This window comes from Cupressus sempervirens, chromosome 3 (assembly GCF_028749045.1).
Source record: "Cupressus sempervirens isolate cs-2001-9-10 chromosome 3, ASM2874904v1, whole genome shotgun sequence".
Taxonomy (NCBI): domain Eukaryota; kingdom Viridiplantae; phylum Streptophyta; class Pinopsida; order Cupressales; family Cupressaceae; genus Cupressus; species Cupressus sempervirens.
The window spans coordinates 10,810,291-10,834,915 of NC_143120.1; the positions used below are offsets into that span (position 1 = coordinate 10,810,291).

The 24,625-nt window shown below is 36.6% G+C and overlaps 1 protein-coding gene across 1 annotated transcript in view; it reads right to left on the bottom strand.

Annotated features, from left to right (window-relative positions):
* The window catches only part of LOC149564470 (carbon catabolite repressor protein 4 homolog 5-like), a 176,792-nt gene that overhangs the window by 4,092 nt on the left and 148,075 nt on the right, over nucleotides 1-24,625 (bottom strand). The window contains exons 12-14 of the mRNA XM_089818017.1: nucleotides 2,628-2,730; nucleotides 2,437-2,531; nucleotides 2,257-2,341 (exon numbers count right to left, since the gene is read on the bottom strand). Coding sequence (XP_089674143.1) covers nucleotides 2,257-2,341; nucleotides 2,437-2,531; nucleotides 2,628-2,730 — 283 coding nt within the window. The remainder of the gene's footprint in view (nucleotides 1-2,256; nucleotides 2,342-2,436; nucleotides 2,532-2,627; nucleotides 2,731-24,625) is intronic.

Consider the following 24,625-nt stretch of genomic DNA (forward strand, 5'->3'; position numbering starts at 1 on the left):
TAACGGTGAATTCATATATTGTTTCTAGTTACACAAATTGGTTAATCAAAGTTTATTGGGATTGAATTAAGATCATGACAAATTTGATTATGCTACCTGTGTGTCTTTAAGCGATCTTTGTCTTTTCTGGTACAGCCTGATACTGGTAATGTAACGTGAAAATATTTATACTGTCTGCCTTTTATAATTTTTACCAGCAAACTCTGTTGAAGTCAAAAATGACTGTTGTTTATCGGGGGTCTTCCAATTTACAGCTTCAAATAGATTAGAGCATTGCAGATGGAAGTACTTATACTATCATTCTTGTCTTATTCAATTCGCGGTGTAACTTTCTTCTATTGGGCCCATTGCAACTTTTTTCTATCTGATAGGTTTGAGATGCCATTTGCAAAACCAACAACTGGAGTTTGACATTTCAGTTCATGTGACATCTATAATAAGACAAATTGATGGCTTGGTCGAACAGAGACAAATGTTTAAGTTTAAACTTCCATTAAAAACTTAAATATGCAGTTTGTTCACTTTCAAATATGTTAATCTTCTTTTAGTTTATTTCAAATTTTGTCTATAGTGCTAACCAACAGATGTTGGTACAATAATAAACAATTTCTATTAAGGGTGTTAATACTCTTATTACAAAGTCAGTTGGATACCTGACGATGAGTAGTTGGAACCAATTCCAACTTGTTTCAATATATATGTCAGTCTCTGGATCATTGAGATGACACCGAAAGGCAATATGAAGTAAAAGGTTAATCTTTTAAACTGGTGGTACAGTTGTAAAGAGTTTGCAAAAATAATATATGGACAGTATTAGAAGAGGAAATGCTGTAACATAACCATTGCCAATACAGAGAGGCAATGTGAAAGTAAAAGGTTAATCTTGTAAACTGGTGGTGCAGTTGTAAAGAATTTGTAAATATAATATGAGGACTCGGGATTAGAACTGGAAATGCTGTAACGTGACCACTGCCAGTACAGACTTCAAATGAAGTTGGACAGAAATCTCTCAGTTATATAAAAAGTTTTACATTCTTCAGTCTAAGTTTCAGATTAGTTGCTATCTTGTCACAGAATCAGAAAAAAAATATGTTAAACTTGAATTCAATGTGAGACAGATCTCTGCTAATGTTGAGGTGAATCTAAAACAAAGTAGTGTCTAAAGTCTGGAATTGTTTTATAGAAAAATCTGCAGTTTTTTCAGACTTCAGTTTAACTATGTTTGGTTATGGCAAGTGAATTGATGTAACATTCTGAAAGATAATTTCTGTTGCCTACAACTATGTTGACACTTAGTTTGGGTGAGTTGGAGCTCATATTGTGGCAGACTTGAAGCTCTTGAGATTGAGGAGTTTGGTGAATCCTTGGGATTAACGCCCTTATTGTAGTAATTGAACATACTAGATTAGGACAGCAGCTCCTAGCAGTCTTTATGTTTGTGGTTTTTCCCGCATTAGTTTTCCACATTACATTGTGTGGATTGTTCCTTGTGCAGTGTTAGTTTTGTTGTAAATATTATGTCCAAATGAGATGCTTAAAATCTGACTAGACAGCAAATTAGATTGGTTTAAAAGTTCTTTCACTACCCCCCCCCCAAAGGAGTATAACTGTGTTCTACAATTCATTCACCAAAACAAACACAAACAGAGCAGAAAATTTGTATTTACAAGAATTCACCAGGAGAGAGTTCTTACACTGATCAGAGCTAGCATGCACAATGTTTGAGAAAATGTCAAACACTCAAAATTGACAACCCAAATCAGATTTTAAATATCCTAGTGTGGGATATTAAAGGCCCTTCTCCAAAAAACCAGTGATTTTACAAGTGATCTAGACTATATAAAGAGTTGGAGTAAAAGATGCACTCAATTATGTTACAATACCATAACATAAATGGAAGGATAGGAAATGACATTATGACAAAGAATGCAAAAAAAATGACACTTTAAATTTGGCTATGAGCAATATTCCATCCCATTTTAGACCCACAGTCTATACCTACTAGAATAGAAAAACCATACAAGCAAGAAAAGGAAAAATATGAGAAGCCATATTGGATAACTTTTAAGACTACATTAATGTGTAGGAAGACAATGTGTTAGCCAGAAAGAAATTTCAAAATTGGCTACGAGAAACAGTTCCATGCTGATTCCATGCTATTTGCTTCTCACAATCTACTGTCCAATAGAACATAAACACTAAGAACTAAAAGGGAAAATGGTAGAAACCAAATAAAATAACTTTAAGAAGGCATACATGCGTTGGAAGACCCGGTGTTTTCTGCAACACATCAAGAGGCAATGTGTCCAAAACTCTTAATGGGATTAGACCTTGTGAGTACCTGTCTCAGTCAACATTCATTTCTTTATCACTAAAAAGCCACTGGAGAACTAAAAATAAAAACATAAGCAGTATCTCATTATCTGCAATGCATACCAGATATAATCAACAGTACCCAAGAACTTGGAGTGATAAGTTGTGGCCAAAGGTTCTCCATATTCATCTCTGGTCCTAGAGTTTCCCTGCCTCCCCTGTCCAATTCCAAAATTACAACAATCATTTGACTTATTTTACAAAAAGTAAAATTTGGTCAACTCTAACGATGTGAGAAATTTGAAATATTCAACCTGAAGACATGCATAAGCACTGAAAAGCTTAAGCGGATGCTTGAGTCTTGTACAAGATGAGTTACCAGTTGCAGCTTTCACCTCATCTTCAAACCAATTGTATCTGAAGGACAAGTCAATACAAAACATAAATGAAGAATCTAATTTAATACCTAGAAGCGTAGTAGCACTGGGCATTCCATGTGTAGACACCTAATATCTACCACACTAAGTCATTCATCATTTATTATTTAGTTAATTAATCCATTTTTCTCCATCATTTCTAATAGACTAATTAAGTAATTAGTTTTCATTGTTTAACTAAGTTACCCTAGGTTTCCGAGATGGGGGATGGGAGTATGGGGAAATGGGTTTCCAGGATGGAATTTTTTCTCTTGGAGGACGGCAGTTGGGACGACCTTTTAAATATTCATATGAAAACATGGATAAAGTGTGCTTATATACATTATAGAACCTTAACATATAATGTTTGTGTTTAATAATTTCAACATAGTTCCGGGACTCGGACTTGGAATGGACTTGGCAAAACTAACCCGACTTGGGACTCAAGACTTTGCAACAACTCAGGCAAGAACCTACAACAAAATGGTAAATTTGTAAGCCTCTTATTTGGGAGGTCTTGGGTTACTCGAGTTAAATAAATAATAATTAATCACAACACATAATAATAATTAATCTTGGCTTCAACCTCTTACCAATCAAAAAAAAGAATGCAACAACTCGGTTAGACTCAACAAAGTGCAAAAACCAAAGAAATTCACAAATTATCAAGGATTTAAAACTTGTTTCATGCACCCTTTGCTAAATAAACCTTAAAAAAACAATATAAAATCATCAAATAGAAGCTGATTTGATCACACATACAACTTTATATCAATCACATAAGTATAAATGAAGGCTACACAAGGATGGGGGTACTTGGGTACTTAGGGTATGGGTATGACTATTTTTCAAAATAGGTGATGGGGGTACTTGGGTACATCAATATTTTTTAATATAATTTAATATTTTATAGAAAATCTGGAAATAAAAGTCATAGCAATAGTTTTTCAAAACAAGAACAGTGATAAAGTTTGCAGATGTAATGCCGTTTTCAATTTCAGATTTGCAATATGTTTGTAATAATAATATATGCTAAATGTTTAGATGCATGACTGAGACATCAGACTTTAAACATGAATAAGAAGATCATAATCATATAACAATGACTTATTGCAAATGATAAACTTCTCATTTGAACAGTGATGAAGTTTACTATTAATCAGAATTATATGAAAATTTCAAACTTATTATGTATTGAATTAAGCTTGATAAACAAGAAGCTGGTAGACAAACAAAAAAACAAAAACAAAAATCACAAATCTTAATCGTAAGTCCTTAGCTATGATCTCTCCACTGAGTACCTGGTACTTGGGTCTTGGTATAAACAGTAAACGAAAATTCTAGCTTCAGGTTAAGTCACAAGGTTTGAGTTCGCCAACAATAAAATTCAAACGAAGTTCGATAAGGTGAGAAATTTGAAAAAAAATCGATCATTTTTTGTATTGGAGATGATTAACAAATATCATCACGAGTTCCATATGATCATCACATCACAAACTGTCAAAAATACTGAGATACAAACAGCATTTGTTGAGTCACCCTGTCTATGCTATCAATAACATATTACATTACATCACATCAAAAAAATGTTAGCGAGCAAGTTCTAGGTACTGCTAAAAGAGACAAAGGAAAAGGAGCTCTGGTCATCATCAGTCCCATGAGCCCACAATATTGTTGCTTCCTTCAGCATGATCACTATCAAATGTGCCCAAGGGAGGAACAATTTCTTTGTTCTTGGCCTCAATATCAGCTTTTGAAATTTTATTATCTTGCAACAACTGTTCCAGTGCTTTGATTTCTTCATGATCTAGCATGTCATTATAAGCATTGAAGAAATGTGCAAATCTGATAATCAAACTTGTCTAACAAAATCACTCTCTGTTGAGCACAGATCATAAACCTTCTTTTGGGTATTTCAATAACAGCAGACACCTGTAACATAATGAAAAGGAAGGTGAGTGTATCATTGAACTCAGTAAGCCTTCTTTTATTCTGAAAGATCTCCTCATTCCTTTTGGACAACAAAAACAAAACTATCTCACAAAATAATAGACCAGAACATATTAAGATCATTATCAAAGACGTCAACAAACCCAGCCAAAACTTCAACCCGTGAGATGTGTTCCAAACAACTGGAAGACCAAGGAACAAGGACCACACTCTAGAAACAGAGAAGCATTCAAAAAATAGATGACTCACAGACTTGGGAGCATTACACAATGGACAACAAATAGGTTCACAACCCAAAGAGGTTAACACATTGCCAATAGCAATCTTCTTAAGGAAAATCACCCACCTAAGACAAGTTTTCTTGGGTTTGCACAAGTTTTTCCACATTCTGTTCAGAACAAAATGCCACTTAGACTCAGGCCAATGGCACCCCCAAGACAGATTAATCCATGCAATAATCTGAGCCTCATCTCTTAACATCTAATAAATGATAAATCTGCTTCACCTTAATTTCTCAAAAGGTAGTTTCAACCTTCCATTTTCACTGCTCTTAAAACTGCTTGGTGTTGAGAACTTTTCCAGGGAAAAAGAAACCAACGGCCTTATTAATCAGAGAAAAGGTCTTGTTGCGTGAAGGTGGGATGCCATACTTTTTGCAAAACTTCTCCCATGAACATAGCTGGTTATTCACCATGATATCCCTAATGAATACGATACCCAAAGAGTACCAAGATTTTGCAAAACAGCATTGGGTAAGTGCAAGAGGCTTTTCATTAAGCTCAACCCCCAATGGCCTCCTTATGAATCAATAGATGTCTAAACTTAGTCCATGCTTTCCATAATGAAGCAAAAATTGGAGAACCAGAAGTTTACAGTTCAAAACTGCCCATTAACACATCACATAAGCTTATGTCTTTCCAGAACTTACCTTTCCTAGGTATTGATAAAGAATAATTATTTCTAGTTAGTATTTACCAAGGGTCATTCCATCCAAAGCTTTGTATATTCATTTCGAAGCCAATGAGCTTTCAGGTCTCTCAAGCCTAGACCACCTAAATGCTTAAGAACACAGCACCAATCCCATGAGACATTGTGTCTCTTATTGTTTTCTTGGCTGTCTGAGCAAAGGAAGTGCCTAAGAATCCTTCCCAATCTATTGACCTGATAGTTAGAGAATAGCCAAGTAGATGTAAAATATAGTGCATGTGAAGAGAGAACCTCCAGTGCCACCTATCCTCCCAGCCAAAGAAAGTGAGTTTGCCAGTTTTGGTGTTTCTTCTCAATCTAGGTATATATCCATTCCCACATTTCTTTAGTAGAGGGGCTAAGAGCCAAACAACCATTAGAAGCCCATCACTAGGTCCAGCCCATCCCCACCCTTTAGAAGCCAATCACACTGGGGGATTCTCAGACCACCCAATCACAACTAATTTATGAGAAGCAATCTTAGCACCAGAAGCCTTGCAATAAAAATAGTTTATCCATTGCACAAATCAAAATTACCTTCACTAAGTTCAATAAACAAAGCAGTATCATCAGCAAACTAGGCATTCACTAACTAATTAGCATTGGGGATCTTAATGCCCTTGACAGGTGGCCAAGGTCATGAGCTCTCAATTTATAGAATAAAGCATTTGCTGCTAAAACAAATAGTGATGGGGCAATGTGGCAACCTTGACAAATTGACCTCTGCAACATAATAGGCTCAGACAGCATGCCATTAACATCAATGACTGTAGATGAATCCTTAAAGAAAATCTCAATCCAAAGACCAAAATATGGAGGAAAACCAAAAGGTTTTAACATACCAATTACAAATAACCACTCTACCCTATCATATGCCTTATCAAAATTCAAAAGAAACATAGCTGTGTGTTGCCCAGCTTCCATGGCCCAGTGCATAGCTTCCCAACTTGTAATGAGGTTCTCAAGGATGTATCCACCTTATACGAATCAAGTTTAAGTCACTGAGACAATTTTACCAAGGATGTTTGTGAAACTATTAGCCAACAATTCAGCAATGATTTTATATGACAGATTTAGCAATGTTATTAATCCCCAATTTTTAACTTGTTTCTGATCACTCAGACCCTCCTAAGGCAATAGTCCAATCACCCCCTGTTAATATGTTCTCCCCAGGGACCCTTGCAAAAAAGCCTCATTGTATAGATAAAATAGCTCCACGGTAATCTGTTCTATGTTGACTTATAAAATTCAGCAGGTAAATCATCTAGTTCTGGGGATTTACCATTTGTCAGAGACCTAATGGTAGCCTCAATTTCTCAGACCAGGATCACCTGCAACAATTGACTAACATTTGACTTGTCTAATTTCTTGGGGATTAGTTTTAGGCGTTGCTGCAGTGCTTCACTATTGCGGTCAGTTCAGTGTTTCTTGAGAGGAGGAGGAGAATTTCTCAAGGCACTTCATCAAAGTCTCCAGAGACTTGGGAATAAAACCCTTGCAACTTCCACACTTGTTTGGATTAATGTAATAAGGGGGTGGAGTGTTGGCATATTACATCAATAAGTAGGTTTAATTTTTTAGATTTATTTACAGTAATAAAACCACCGCTTAGTTTCTACAGTTATCTAACTAAATGCTTTTTGTATTGCCTATTGGAGGCTCTTCATCCGATACAATGAAGATGAAGCACATTTTCTCCTTTTGTCTTCGTGCGCTCACATGGATTTAACTCATGCAAAGAGGGAAAAAAAGAACAAAAAGAGTCATCACATGCCAGAAAAGGTAGGAGTGGTGCAACTTGATGACCTTCACTTAGCAGTGATTAGATCTACGATTCAACAATGTTTAACAGGAAATAAACCCATAAATCCTTAAACTCTTTCCAAAAACCCCAAAAAAACTCTTTTTGAGGATATTACTTAATAAAATAATATACACAACTTTTTCTGTATGAATCTTAAGGTGAATTATAACGAATTTTATATGTAAGTTTAAAGTTTGCCAAAATTCAAATTTCATGCTTGAAATTCATTGAACCTTGTGACTTAGGCTTCAAGAAAAATCACACCTAATATATAAATATTCTCACATATATACAAAACTCAAGGAATATGAAATCCATAGCATCTAGCATCAGATGTTCCAAACAGATATCAAAACAAAAACTGTCTATGACTCAGTGGTTCAGAGAAGCAAGAATCCTACTTATAGAGATATCTAAGTAGGTCTTGGATGATATGGCAACCATAATATTATTTTTACTAAAATTGTGCAAAGATTTGCCACAAGGGATAAGTATTATGTAGAATTTTATGATCATTACATACCACTAACCTTTTACTTGCTTAGACTTATAGTTTCATGGGGCTTTGAAGGAGTACCAAAATAAGGTCGAGGGTAGCACCCCTTGTGAGGGTTTGAGGGTGACTATCATGAGCCATGATTCATATATCTACAATATAAATATATTATTAATACACTTATAATTGTTCGAAATATACTATACTCCAAATATAAATACATAGGATTAATTCCTTATTTAATTACTAATATCATATTCATCAATGTTAATTATTAAAAAAATAGTTATATAAACAATTAAATGAATGTATTAATATATTAATAATTATTTAGTCCATAATATTGCATTAATACATGAAAACATACATTCTCAAACAAATATATTAAATGTTATAAATTAATTAATTAAATGTTTACATATTTAATATATTCAATATGTTTTATATTGATTATAGATAATTTTATATGGATAAGTAGGAGATAATTTCCACAGTAAGTCAAATTGTGATATTGCTATCAGGATTTAACTGTGTGATTTTGAGTCAAACTCATTGACCCATGTTTCATAAGTAGTGATTCAACATGAATCCATCTCATGAGAATAAATGGAACACTTAGCACTCATTGGATCTAGGTGATGCTCACAGGGGTGAGCACTAAGACTTCCCGAGAGGTCACCCCATCCCAATACTACTCCAGCCTGAGCGCGCTTAACTACGAAGTTTCCTCCATGGTTAAACCCAAAGCTTGCAGCCCCATTTGCAAAACCTTCACCAAGTGTTGTGCCTTATGATTATATATTTTACATAATATATTTGAACAGCATATAGTTGATTAAATATAATTGATACTGCCATACAATTAAGAAAAGGCCCCACATAAGAGATATGTCCCTTACCCCAGCAAAACGAGAATATAAATGTTTACCCCAAACAGGGCAGTGATCAAGAAAAAAATAATAAGGCTTATATTCAATGAACTGCTCTAAAAAGCTTACAATATTTATATGGAGCTAGCGGTTGAAGACTGTGAAGGAGAGAAAATATAATATAAATTATCACGACAATATTCATAGTAGAGATCCCAATCTTGTCACGAGTTAGGTGATTTTGACGATATGGCGAACAGAGTCGAAGTGGGCAAGTTTTGATGATTTTGTTGCTCAACTCGCCAAGTTTTGGCCATGACTCACCTAGCTCAGCGAGTTGTCAAAAATCACCATTAATCCCTCGAAAACTCAGTCGTACAGCTGAGAAAGTTGAAAGAGTTTAAAACAAACAAAAAAACACAACATTATTTTGTTATTTTTTTAACATTTCTTTTTGTTATAACCCTAAAAGGCCTTCTAAGTGCTTACTATGGGAAGAAGAGAAGAAAAGTGAGAGAGAGGAAGAAAAAGGAGAAACCATAAGCTTCACAACTAGCAAGTAAGGAGCATCAAGGAGATCACTAATCAATTTGGGGATGCCATAAGTTTGCATTGGGAGCTTTAATGAGTCAATAGCAACACTCATCAACTCATTTGCAAGAGGTAAGTGTTAAACTTTGTAGATTTTGTTGATTGTGTTTTGTATGTTAATGTAATCGTCATTGTTTGTTAGATTTCTTTAGTTTTAATTTGTAAATCTTGAATGTTTTTTTATTAAATTGCAAAGTGCAAAGTTGCAAACCCTACAATGTTTTTAGAACAAAATTGCAAACATGTATTTACAATTTTCTCAGACAAATGAAGGGTTTGCCGATTTTTTTTATTAGTTTAACAATTAACTTTGTAACTTTATAAAATTTTGAATTTTCTTATTACAGCAGCCTTAACATTCATTTTTCACAATTCCTAGAAAGGAAGAGTCTAGAAAATATACTAAGGAATTTCCTGGAAGAAAAAGCAATCAAACAAAATGTATTTTTTTCATATATATAAATTCTGGTGGCATAAATAGATTCAAACACCATATCGCTGCCATACCTGGGCATGATATTACTTTGTGCACTAAACAAACTATTGAGGTAAAACGTTTTTGTTATGTCCAATTAGAGACACATGAACAAGAGAAGGTAACTAGAAAGAGGCAACTTGATTAGTTAAGTGCTATAGTCTCCCATCCTCCCACATCTGCATCCGCATCCGCATCCACAGATTGTGTTGAAGAGGGTTCTACTAGGCCTCCCTTTCGTCCTAGTGCTAGTACTTCTACTCTTAATACTGGTACAATTGCATTTCGTCTTAGAGTACAAAAGTCAAAATTGGATAGTTAATTTGTGTCGCTCACTACTCCTAGTGCACAATCCTCCCTTGAGAGCATGGGTTGGAACAAGGAGATTCATGATGTTGCCAAAAAACAAATTTGCAATTTTGGTACTTTTGCAACATTTCATTTATTGCAACCAAGTAATTAATTCTTTTTTATTTGTTTTCTTTAAGTTTAAACTTAAATTATTCAATTTATAGTTTGAATTTGAGACTTTAAAGTTGGAGTCTGCTTGTCTAGTCATAAATTCATAATGATTTATCATCTAATCATAATCTATTTGTAACAAGTCTCCTTATTGGCAAGGCATGATAGATACCATAACTATTTGTGGTGCAAGGTTCAAAGCCCCTACTGATGTTGAGTTGAGTGGCCCCCTCTTAGATGAAAGAGTTGAAGATATGAAACTTGAGCTAGAGGACCACTAAAAGTCATGGACCCAAAAGGGTTGCACCATTATGGCTGATTGTTGGATAAATAGGAGGAATAGAATATTCCTAAATTTTCTTGTGTCCTATGGAGGTGATTGATCATTCTACATCCCTACATTCATTGTGGTTAAGTAATTTAAATTTTGATTTGTTAGTTGATCTATGGTAGTTAATTAGTTTTCTCTATTTAGATTTTGTAGGATCTACCATACTTATGTGAGGTTACTAAGGAAGTCATAGAAGAGGTGAAATAAGAAAATGTGGTGCAAGTGGTGATAAATAATGCAACAAGTTATGTTGTTGCTAGTAAATTTTAAGTTTTAATTTGAAAATTTGATGGAGAGACATCTATAAGTTTATTTGAACTTTTCTTAACATACGTAAATTTCTAGTTAATTTAAAATTGTCACAGGTCCACTTTTCATGGAAAGGCACCCCAAAAATGTTTTATCTCCATGTGTGGCCCATCTCTTCAAGTTTCTGAGGGGAGTGGCAGCCATCTTCTTCCTCTTAGTGGCATTTGTAACAATAGTTTGTTGAGTTCTTTGAAGGAGTCTTCACTTTGAAGAAAGTTGCCCTAGCTTGGCCTCTTCAACTCCTCCTTCCTCCATTGTGAGAAGTGATAGTGAGGATATTGACTTAGATGATGATACTCTTTCAATCCTGACTCGTAAGCTTCCACCTTCACATGGTCAAGATACATTTGGAGATATTCCTTCATCTTCTTGTACTAGACCTTGTTGGGCACAACAGGGACTTGATTCAGCAAGTTCACTTGAGAGCAATTCTTCAAACACTCGAAGGACAAGGTCACAACATCAATCTTTTCCACATGTTTATATTGCAGTTGCTTCATATCCACAGTGATTACATGAAGCATTAGGTGTCCTGAGTGAGACTTAACCATGGAGCAAGAGTATAATTCTTCCATGAGAAATCACACTTGAGACATAGTTCCTCTTTCTAAGGGAAGAAAGATGGTTCGATGTAAGTGGATCTATCAGACCAAGTTTGTAGTAGTGGAAGTGTGGACAAGTATAAGGCTAGACTTGTTATTAAATTCTTCTCAAGTGTTTGTGGTGTTGACTATACTAAGCCCTTTGCACCCATAGCCAAGATGAACTCCATTTGCTTGATACTTTCTATATTTGTATCTCACGGTTGGTACATCAAATGGATGTGAAGAGTGCATTTCTACATGAGGATCTTCATGAGAAGATTTATATGGAGTGGATTCATACAAGATACTTCTAAGTTTTGCAAATTACGGAAGCCTATCTATGGCCTCAAATAGGCTTCTAGAGCTTGGCATGCCATGATGGATTCCTTCCTTCTCCTAGTAGGGTTCACCAAGTGTCAATCAACTTCGATACCTACATTCTATGACAAAATGACTCACACTTGATACTTGTGCTCTATGTTGATGACTTGATCATAACAAGGGATACTTCATCCATCATCAGCAATGTCAAGACTTCTTTGCAGGACAAGTTTTCTATGACAGACTTGGGTTTATTACACTACTTTCTTGGTATTGACATCACACAGTCCTCAACATAGATCACTATTCTCAGCCCAAGTATGCTCTTGACTTGCTTGATTTCACAAGTGGTTGCAAAGATGCACCAACTCCCTTTCTTTTAGATGTCAAGTTAAAGGCTAAGTGTTCCAAATCACTTGTTGATGCTACAATCTATAGATAGGTTGTTGGAAGCCTCGTATACTTAACATATACATGCCATGACATATCCTTTGTAGTTGACATGGTTTCTCACTTCATGCAAGAGTCTAGTGAGCTTCATTGGAAGGAAGCCAATAGCATACTACACTACATATGTGGTACACATAACATGGGATTCACTATGCAGAAGGTACTAGACTTGACTTAGGTGGATATGTAGACTCGGATTGGGCAAGCAATCTTGATGATCGTGCGTCTACTTCATGTTACATGTTGCATCTTGGTTCATGCCCCATTTTTTGGAAGAGTAAGAAGCAACACGTTGTTGCTTTCTCTTTGATTGAGGTTGAGTATTGAGGGGTTGTTAATGCAGCTACAAGCTGTTTGGCTTTAGCATATCCTGATGGTGTTTGGTTTAAACATTCCATGAACTAGATTCATTTATTATGATAATCAAAATAAATGTATAGATCTCAAAGGTCCTGGTTCAACATTAGCAGAGAAAACACACCAAGGTTCGTATGCACTTCATCAACGAGCTAATGCAAGAGCAGGTCATTGATTTGAGGCATTGTCTTACAACAGAGAAGATTACGGACATCTTCACCAAACCCTTCACTGAGAGTAAGCATCTTCAATTGCGAGCTCTCTTGGAGGTGTAGGATATTTTATCAGGAAGAGTCACTTGACTTCTCTATTCTCTCTTATGAAGGGGACCTCACATGACGTTTCGTCCCTCTCATCTTCTTTTATTGTACTTATCTCTCTTTTGGGGGGAGGGTTTTTCCCATGAGGTTATCCCTCTTTCTAAGCTTTTTGAGAAATTGTATTTCTTTTGCACATGGGTACCTAACATGGACTGTCATGCATTGGTGTTTAGCATTGTGACTTTAAGCACATTCCCCTAAGTTGTACTTAAGGGGGTGTTATTGTAATTAATTATAATTACACTTCACTTAAATTTACTTAGGATAATATACTACATAGTAGTTTGTCTTAGGAGTTTGCATTTTATTTTAGCATGGTGTAGGAGAATTCCACTTTAGGTGGAGTTGTTATCTCATTCCACTTTATGTGTGAATCCACCTTGTGTGATTGATAATTTATCTTTTGAATATCTCCTAGTTATCATGCATCATCGATATATCCAGGCACATCTACATTGTATGCATTCATTGTCATTTTATTATTGATCATCATTGAATCAAATCAATTGAAGATCAGTCATATTATTTTGTCTCTCTTGTTTGTGCTATCTATTGAGCTTCTAGATCTTGCCATTTTCATTCATTGCCTAGGCATATCCTTAAATCACAAGTTCTTAACTCTTAATATTCTACTTTCTAGAATCTTCATGATGAATATTGAAATCATATTTAAAACAAATTATTCAAAACTCCTAATTCTCTCTAATTTCAAAATTAAAAATCTTGATATGTTGATATTTCATTGTCATATGAGAGGAACTGCAGCATGTACTCCTTTATCCACTCAATAAAATGCAATAGACTACATTCTCCAAAGAAGGAAGACTTGGTCTATGTGCATTTAGACTTGAGGCACCTCAGACACAAAGGCAATGCCTACAAAGGAGGGGAGGCAAAGCTTTGTGATGTTTAGGCAAATCATGTAGAGTTGAAAGATTTTATTGCCCACCTTGATGCACTTGCAATTGATGATCACGATCATGAGCTACCCAATGATATGGAGGTTGCTCCTCAAGCGAACACTTCTAGTACTAATAGCAATGGCTATGTTTGTGTAATGTCCCCTTCTCTGCGCTAGACCTTATGGCGCCTTGTTAGTCTATCTTTCCATCTGGATAGGCTAACGGCACTTTTTTTGAGGATGCCAGCCAGTCATAGGAGTCTTTGGTTTTGTCAGGGAGATATTTAAGTGGGTACTTCTTGTGGTTAAGTCACTTTATTTTATAAATTTGATTTATAAAGTACTTTATCATTTAAAATCACTTTATGACAAAAATGACTTAAGTGACTAAAAGATGAAATAGGCTTTTATCCCACATTGCCTAGTTGTTTGTATCTTCCCTCACATTGAAGTTATAAATGCTAGGATTTAGTTTGGGATTTGCACCATGAAAAATATGAAATATAATATTGTGCAAATGCAAATTGCTTAATGGTGATTGGTTGCTTTGAGGATAAGACCCCTTAAGGCAGTGTGAGAAGTTGGACGAAAACCCAAACTCTCAACGTAGACTTATTTATCTTCAGAAGTGGAGGGCAATATGGTATCACCTCCTAAGAAGTAAGTATTGGCAAGTAGAGGACAGTAGTGTTTTCTGTTAGTTTGAATTGAAGTTCAGTTCAGGGTAGACTTGAGTAGTATGGAGACAAGAAACTCCCAGTAGTATTAATACTCACGTGAGCAGCTAGGGACAGCATGGCATTCACAGTCAGATGCATCACTTGTTGCGGTGTTAAGGGGCAGATAGCACCAACGTTTGAAGGAAGTCGACTGAGTTGTGTGGGAACTGCAGTCAGTGAAGAGCACAGTACAGATGGAGTGTGTGAACTACTTCAGGTTGCAAACAACGCTGAAGGGAAGGCAGTGATCAATCAGGCTGCACAGACATCTCCTATGGTGAGCCAGCAACTCCTTACAGCAGCTTGATATCCCACGACACCCATACTTGGTAGCCCGATAACCCACGGCAACCCCATCTCTCTTGCACGTGCATCACAGCAGTAGATATCAGGCACGCAACCACGCCTTGGCAATACCATGTCCCCGTAGTTAATTTGTTTTAGTAACTTGTTCTCATTAGGAAATGCTTTGGTAGTTTGTTTATAAAATAAGTTGAATGTGATCGCATGACCCCTCATTGCCATTGCAAATATAATAGTCAATATTGATATGGAGGATGTAATATGCATAGCTTAATTTTTTGTTGTTGTTGAAGTTGTCCACCCGAGTATACCTTCTTGTGTGTCACCATTGTTAATTCTTTTGGAAGAATATAGAAAGTATTGGGGCTGGATTCTTACAATTTGTGCTTCTGATTTTCTATAGATGGAGGATGATGATATGGTAGGATTTTTTATGATATTTGATCAACAATGGCTGATTGTTAATGTTGACAATATTCTTGAACTGAAAGATTGATATGGTGGTGTACTTTTTTATGTTGCTTTACTATTAGCATAGTGGTGTATGAATTTATTGTTGCATACACACACACACACACACACACATGTTTTTGCAAGGACGAACCCAAATCAAATTCGAACCTATCCAAAACAAAATTGAACATATTGAGAACCTCAATCTCAAGCCCAAATCCAAACTTGAATTTGGATAGGCGACTTAGCTGAAAAATTTATAATTCATATATATATATTGATATTCTACTACATTGAAGAGAACGAGACTAACTTGACAGCAAAGATGGGGACTTAAATGTTACATTTCATATATTCTTGAAGAATAAACCCAAAAGACATTAAATTTTTTAGACTTAAAAAAAACAATTTTCCTAGAGATTGAGCATCCAAACTCCCTCAAAGTCAAGGAGTTTGGCGAGTCTTGCCCAGGACTCAACCAAGTCAAAGATTGGGTCCCTCAAACTTGCCGCCAACATGCAGCTGAGGACTCCCAAGTATTGGAGGGTCTCGGAACTATGATTTAATCTGAGAGTTCACATGAGAATGGAAGTCAAACAAATTATCAAAACCCAAACATTAATTTTATAGGACAGTTAGGAGATGGGTTATCCCAAATCAACTATGTCAGAAACACATCTTCATAAAATACTATAAATATTTGTAATGACCCATACCAGTACTATAATAAACCCAACTAACATTGTACTATCCTGAACCCGATTTTTTCCTTATTTTTCCCTAAATGGATGATGTAAGAAATGAGCTGCTCAAAGACTGAAACCACCATCTCATAGATATCAAAGTTCAGACTGTCGGCATAAACTTGGAGAAATCCCAAATGCATAGGTGCTATTAGAATGAAAGATGCTGATAATCTAACCACAAACCTCAAATAAATATTTCATCGAGAACTGTTCAAAGGCTGATGAAGAAAATTCAACCAACTCCTGAATGGAATGAAATCAGAAAATATGTTGGGACTGATCAGATGATAAGCAACAGAAGTCGATTCATCATTCCCCTGCTGAGATCCAGATTCATTTCTAGAATCTGAGCTAGGATCCCAAAGTCTAAAATCAAACTCTTCCTCTTCATGGCAAACAAGAGATGATCCCTCATTTAACACAAAAAGAGGATTTTCGGATGTCCAATCAGCAACAACTTCAAACAAAGGGTTGTCAACAAGCTGAAATTGTTCTGAAGTTTTGCTATTTAACCGTTTGGGGCAGCTATCCAAGTCATAAATCTGCTGAATGCTCTCAAGATCGTCAATGACTTCCTAGAAAAACTCCTGTCTCATTCTATTTTCATGTTCTCGAGAGTGTTCCATGAGCTTGATTTGATTTTCTGCTCCTTGTAGAGATAATTGAGTTTCACTCAGTGCCTCCCGAACATACTTTAGCATCCTGTTGAGATCCTCAATCTCATCTTTTCCCTATCTGATTGTGCTGCAGAAATCTCAGCAACCTTAAGAATATAATTCTTGTTGGACAGCAGATATAAGTAATCTGATTTCATAGTCTCTAGGGCTGTTTTGACCTTCTATAAATCGGCCACATGCCAATCACCTTCCCCTTCCCTTGGGACTTTCCTATAGAGCTCCTCAACCAACTCATTGCCACAACCATGTCTTTACTAACCTTCAGCTGATTCTGTAAGGCATGTGTTTCATTGTCTCCCTGCTGAAACTATCCACTATCTTGCAGTGTCATTTTAGGTTGTTCCTCTAAATTCATGTTCTGAGTATAATGAATATGGTTCATGATACCAAGGTCCCAAACTGTTATTACCTTGAGTGCAATCTGCTTCATTATTCTACGTGACAAAGCTCACCTCCAAGTCACCAACGAAGAAACATGTACTTCGTGTAACATCTTCTATGTGATTGCAAGTAGGCTGCCCATCACTGGTAGTTGTCTGCTCTTCTTTTTCAAGATCATCCAAAAGATAATTCTAGTCTATCGGAATTTCTTTGTACACCCCTGTGTGTTGTTCATTTGCAAAAAGATCCTGGGCCAACTCTAGATACTTTCGTTTTGCCATATCAGTCATATTTAGCTGCCCTAGATAAAAATCCAAGTAGTCATTGAATGACAAATCATTCTGAATTCGGATAGGAAATTCTTTATACTCTTCATAAATGCTTAGTAATTATACTCTTATATCTGCTGATTGTGGTACCCACAGTCCAGAGTATTTAGCTCTTTCTATATCTCTTTTTGTGTCTTCGTATTTCAGACTACACCATCTATGTTCATTATATAAGCTTTATTTTGGAATATCTTGCCCATTTGACATCCTTACAGACTTGTTCCCTTCATCCAAATGCTCAGAGTGAGTAGCTACAGTCCCTTTATCCACATTATCTTGGTTTGCTTCATTTTTTATTTTTTTACATGACTAATAAACCTCTTTTCTAGTGACAATCTGCTTGTATCCACCCAGATAGAATCTTGTCTTGAATTCTGCAAAGAATAATCAGCTGAATAACCCTACTCAACTTATACAATTTGCTAGCTGATTACCAATGAACTCCTTCCGCTCAGACGAATCCTACCCACTTGTACTGAAGCTCAGTCGACAAAGATTCTGAATCTGCAATTGCAAGTTGAGTTTCCCACTCTTGGTAACAATATAATTTGAATTCTACACTGAATAGACCTTGCTACTATTTCAAATTGTACACAAGTACCTTCGCTCTCTGCTACAGATCTTCAAATTCCAACTTGCTGAAATTTATTTGTTGTTGAAGCATATCGTACCAATTCAAACCTTGCAATATTTCACTCGCAATTCTTCTTTACTTTTCAGAGTTTATAATCTCAGAACAACCTACAAATGATCTTCGGACTTCCTGTCCACTATAATGTTCTTTGCTGAAATGGGTGAAAAATATCCGGTTTGGTTTAACAAGAATTTCGTCAAACAGATGTTACATGACCTGTTTCTTGAGCAATCTTATTACTGCTATCAACACTTCGATTTCTTGAAGATTAATGCTAAGAGGAGGATATGCCAAAACAAAAATGCCCATACTTCAACCAAAATATTGAAATAGAACTCATTCAGAAATTAAAATAGCACGTTATGCTCATACGCAACAATTCAATGATCCCTTAATATATAAACTGGGAATGCGGTTACAACCTATACACTGTTACCTCCTCCAGATGTCTGACCCGTTTGCTACTGAATCGAGAAACTTATCCTACTGCCATGCATGGAGTGAAGCCAGTTTGTACATATAGAAAGGTAAGTGACTATCAATGCTGCTACTAGTTCTCGTGCCATGCATCAAACAGATACTTCCCGTGAACATTTCTCCATATATTGCCGCCTTCTCACAGGAAACCTACTACCGTATAGGCTCTGTGCTGTGATTACCAGTGGCCCGTTCTTTAAACTATAACTGTTGTTATCAAACCCGCAGAATGATTTTCTTGGCAGAGTAACACAATAGACGTAGATCAATGCAAGAGATGTCTATTCATATGACCCTATGAATCTCCTTAGTTGGAAGACCTGTCATCACTATGTAGAATTGAGAATAGGAAGATTATGCTTACACTAAACTTTATCCAACTTCAAACCTGAAGATGAGTATCTGTTCGACAAGTAGCTCTCCTCGACACCTGTCAATCCAATTCAAATTGATAATCAAAACTGATAAATAACGTCTTTTGACAAGGATCAACAATTACCTTGATTTCTGCAATCAATTTGTTTATACTACCACGAATTTCCTAGTTTTGGATAAGTAACCAAGTCTCAGTAAAACTTGTCTTCTGGCAAACACTGTCATTATTAATCTGACGCAGGGAGGACTTGATAATACTTGCCAAGCCATTACTGAAGTGGTGTCCACGACAAGTGTCAAAACCACACCCAGAAAGAAATGCACAAGAGAACCAAAAACAAAAATTCTCGTCTGCTTCCTCAACGTATACTGACGACTTTCTTTTCTAGAGCAAGTCGCCAGGTCCTCAACCCATTTGCTCAATGATGGTGATGCTCTTGCCTAATTCTTTTCTGACAATGCTTCCACCCCTTCGACATGCTTCTTGCAAGGAATTTCTCTGTAATTAAATTATAAATTATTTAATCATAACAGTTAACTTTTCATCTCAATTCCATGAATTCGTGATTAACGATCAACTAACATGTCATCTTCACTTGAAATCATAACGACTAACTATCTTACCATTTCACCAGATTATAACAAATTAAACTATCAAATGACTTCATGCGAACCTCAACGGCTATATTTCAAGTTAGGTCAAGAATTGGGATGTAACACTCATACGTAAGTTTCTCTTGAGTTTTGTTTACCACTAGTATTCTACAATTACTTAACATTCTTTAATTTACTTTGCATATTTATTCTTAATTTTGTAAACATTGTCCAGGTTGCAAGTTGTTCCACTTTTCATTCTTTATCCACTTAGTCAAGCATTCCTAGTTGGAATCAAAAAAAGATGAAAGCGTGGTTTACATTCATACCAACATGCATCTTTTGTCATGTAAGGAGAATCACTACAAGGATGGGACAGCCAAGCTTTGGGATGTAGCCCCTGAGTATGCCAACTTAAATGCAACCATTGAGGCTCTTACTAGACTCGCTACAAATTACGATGATGATGATATTGATGATCACCATCATGATCGTGACAACCACACCACAACACATGGTGCATCTAGTACAAGTGGAACCTCTTTTTCTTCAAATGATCTTCAACTTGCAGCACTAGGAGATGAGGAGGATTCTTTGAGAGTCCTTATGATTCTGATTAGTGAATCTTAAACGTTGATTGAAGCATTTTGATTTCGTAAATGTAATGATTTTCTGATTTGCATTGGAATCGTGAACATAGACATATATGATATGGCTTATTAAGTTATTAGCATAGTAACATGGGGAAGCGTCCCCCTATTTTGCCCCACGTCCCAAAGATGGGGACGCACCAAGGACCTGGGGGCTCCATCCCTTCGTCCCCAATAGCGCCTCCAAATTCTGCCACCTTTCCCCAGGATGGGGGACGACCTAGTGTTGACTATTTTTTGATTTGACTATTTATGTTCAATATTCTAATTCAATGTTAAAGTATTTACATCTTTATATCTTATATTGAAATAAATCTTTTCATAACTAGCACTTTCAGTACCATATTTAGTAAAGTTTGGCATTTAGAAAGTAATCAGAATTTAGATCTGCAATATCTCCCTTGTGTACAAAGTGTTTGACAAAATTCTCAGGTTAAGAAATCAGAAAATTAAAAATCAAAATAGCAACGGATATTACATTGGTATCAAAGCTTGCTTGCAAGTGTTTGATGAAATGTCAAACAACTGAATTAGGGAAGAATTCAGTGTTTGATGAAATTATAACCAGTTGGGGTTAATACAGTGGTATCAGAGCAGTTTCCTACCATCCTATGGGGTGGGGAAGTTATTTTATTTTCACATTTGTTGTTACATGTGTAGTGAGCAGCACTCTAGCATTTTTGAGCGATGGACAGACATATGGGGACTCGCAGTTCTAGAAGTCGATGGAGAAACAATGAAGTTAGCACAAAAATGAATGCTTTGCAGGAAAGTATGGAGAAACTTAAGCTTCATAAACAAGTGTTGGCAAAGAGTATGTCGGATCCAAAAACAGGTGAGAGGGCAGTGAGGTATATGGTTTCTGCCTTTAGAAGGCCGAGATCAAGGTTGCACAGAAGGAAGCTTGAGTTTTCCCTAACATGTGTCCATGATGCAGATGTACCTGTATTTAGTAAAACACTAGCTAGTCCTATCCACAGTGTTGATGATGGACTTATTTCATAGGGACATGTGGATGTGTTAGTGCCCTTGGTGGATAGCAACACTGAGCTTCAGTAGGTTGAGGCTCCCAAAGTAGTTGCTATGGTTAGTATAGATGTAGTTATGATGTAGTTGTCACTAACTATTCAGACTCTCTTGAGACGGGAGTTGTTATTGGAGACTTATATGTCAGCTATCATAGAGTTGTTCCAATGCAAGAGGCAGTTAATTCCTTAGGTAGGACTGATGCATGTATGGAGTCACCCAGTTGTGATGTTGGTTGTTGATGTTTAGCATCAAGAGAAGTAAATTTGAAGCTTCTATGATGTTATTACATTTCAAAGATATAAGCAATTTGTTCTAACTCTCATATCTGTCATATATTACAAAGAAGTATTGATACACCACTGTCTGATATACATGACAGAGGCATATATATACATACATGTATTCATGCTCATGCATGCATACGTGTACATATACATAAACCTTTGTTATGTATATTTAGATATATAAACTATGACAGTAAAATCTGCTTTATGATTGATCGACTTGAATGGTCGAACCTTATTATTATTCATGACAGACCTTGTTGTCGAGCTTCTCATCATTCACAAAAATTATCTCATCGGGTTTCATATTACCCATATCAAAGTTAAAACATTGAGCTTCTTGTTATTCCCGACTGTTCATGTTGTTGGGGTATCACTCACGTCCCGGCATTAATCTTGCACCGGGTCTCCAACCTGCGTATTGTTGCTTTTATTATAATGCTCATTGTTATCGGTAACAATTATGAACAGTCGTATGTTAATAAAACATACCCCCGAAGAGGCATGTCCCTACGTGGCCCTTGGGCCACATAGAGGCACGACTCTTCAGGGTCATGCCTGTTCATTATTTATATAAGTGAGAACATACAGCCTACAGTGAACATATAAAACAACAAGAATATACAAGTACCTGCAAAGGCATTCTATATTATTATATCATTGCTATTGTCATTCAATATTTGTCTTACAGTGATTCAATATAAGCATTCAATGCTGAGGAAGGAAGAGTTCCAGTACCTGCTACAAATACGTGAAGATAAGTAAAGTTATTCTGCTCATTTCATTCTGAATTTATAAAAACATATTTGTAATTGTTTATCTATCAGAGATCCTATATTCTTAACATTGGTGATTTGGGTGTTTTAGAAGAGTCAGCAAATGTGGGTTCAAGCTCTAGTATTATTGATTCACAGTCTGGCATAGTCATGTGTGCAGAGTCAGGAGTCCATAGTTGAGGCTTTGTCAGCAGATGTCGATGCAAATAGTATGGACACATCTAATGATCCATTTGATGATGCTATGAGATGCACTGGGTATGACAACACTTGGCAGATATTGGATGATGACTCCGAGGAGGTTTTGGATGGGTCCTAGGATCGATGTTTACAAGATCTTACTATTGAGGTGCAAGTTGAGACATGCGAGGACATTGATACTACGAGGGCTTTCATTTCTTCGAATTAGGAGTTGTTTGAGGTACATAGTAATTGTATCTCGAATGCAAAGTTGCGCAAGGACAATAGCACACGTATGAGTGATCTTGTGGTGGACAGTTCTGATTCAGTTTCCTATCACAGTGCAGTTAGTGAGACACAAAGCTTGCATAGGATTCAGGGGTTACAAAGGCATCATATGACTTATCAGTTGAAGGTGAGTGATAGTGACATTTCTTCATCTCTTGATCATTATGATGTTGTTCGTCAGATGCTAGCTACATCTGGTTGGGGTGCTCCTATGTCTGATGAGCACGGTGATAGTAGTCTTTCCCTCGCAAAGGTTCATGCGCTTCAAGAGGGTGTTAGGATCTTGAAGCATAGTTATTCTCAGTTAGTTGCTGAAAAGGATTACCTTCTGGAGTGGGGTAGCACTTGCTATGAGACATTGTTAGGGAAAGAGGAGGTGGTTGAGCTCACCTAGAAGCTTGAGGTGATTGTGGACTCTCTTCAGTATACTTAGTTGGCTCTTTAGGTGTCACAGTCACAATTGGATGAGGCTACCGTGGAGTTAGAACGGGTACAATTGACACTAGCCCCAGATCCTACTCAGTTACGTATTGTGGTTGGTGGTGAGATTTCTTCTATGGTTGAGGATGAGGGACGTGATGATGTGGTGAACACATTCGTCTAGGATATGAGTGTAGTATGTACAAAGGAGGTGTGAGCATCAATGGAGACGGCCTCTCATGGTGATTTGCTTCCTTCTACTAGAAGTGACTCTATTTCTTCTTTTCATACAACTAATAGCATTAGATAGTTGGCATTGTCACATTTTCAAAGGGATCAATTGTGGACTGCGAGGGAGCAAATTAATGCTTCCACATGTAATTTCTACTGTACTGAGTCATTCATAGAGTATTTGCTTGAGAGCTCGGATTTGCAAGAGGTATCATACATTATATCTGATGGTACTCTCATTCGGGGCTCTCATGCTATACAACGATTGGTGAGGAAGATTGTAGAGACCTTGGATACAATGCTTCCCAATAGGTACTTTTGTGGTTGGGTTTGCTAAGAGGGTTGCCTAGGATCCTACCCGACCAATAGTTTGAAGTCAGAGATTGGAGCCATCTTCTAATTCCCAGTTTGATGACAATGAGCCCTTGACATAGATTGGGAGTTTTTATCGACATTACACTATGAGGAGTGCTTGTCAATTTTCTTTTGACCCACAGGTAGAGAACTTGGTTTTCAGTGTAATGGATGGTGACAGAAGGTTTGGTATTCATTATACCTACAAAGGGCGTACTTCTCTGCCAAGGGATGGAGATTCTGAGATACAGGGTATTGTGAAATAGTTGGATGTGCTAGTGAATGAGTTGAATCAAAATAACAAACGGATGGCCCAACTGATTTTGAATCCGAGATTTAAGCAGAGCATGATATCGCTTTTTCAAAGAGCGAAATGTGATGATACAGTTGTCACTTCAGATTTGTGGGACATTTCTTATGAGACACTACATGAGTTGGGCATAATTGAGGTGGAATGTGATAAGAATTCATGTCAGGTTAAGTCAGATGATGTCGCTGTTGGCATGAGTTCCCCGGATCATGTATTTGATAGCAATGCAATGATAGTGAGAGCAGAAGCATGCGAGGATACTGTCATATCAGCAGCCACTTTTGTGCCAGTTGAACCATCCAACGAGGAGTTTAGCAATATGCATGTGGTTGTAGATGTGTGCTCTGATATTAGTACACTTGTTATTGTTGATGAGGTGAGTGATGTAGTGACAGTCATGTTATACTATCGATCAACAAAGTGTTGATATTCACTTTATGGACCGTCCTATGTTCGACATGGATGCAACATTGTCTTATGACAATCTGCTATTTGAGGTT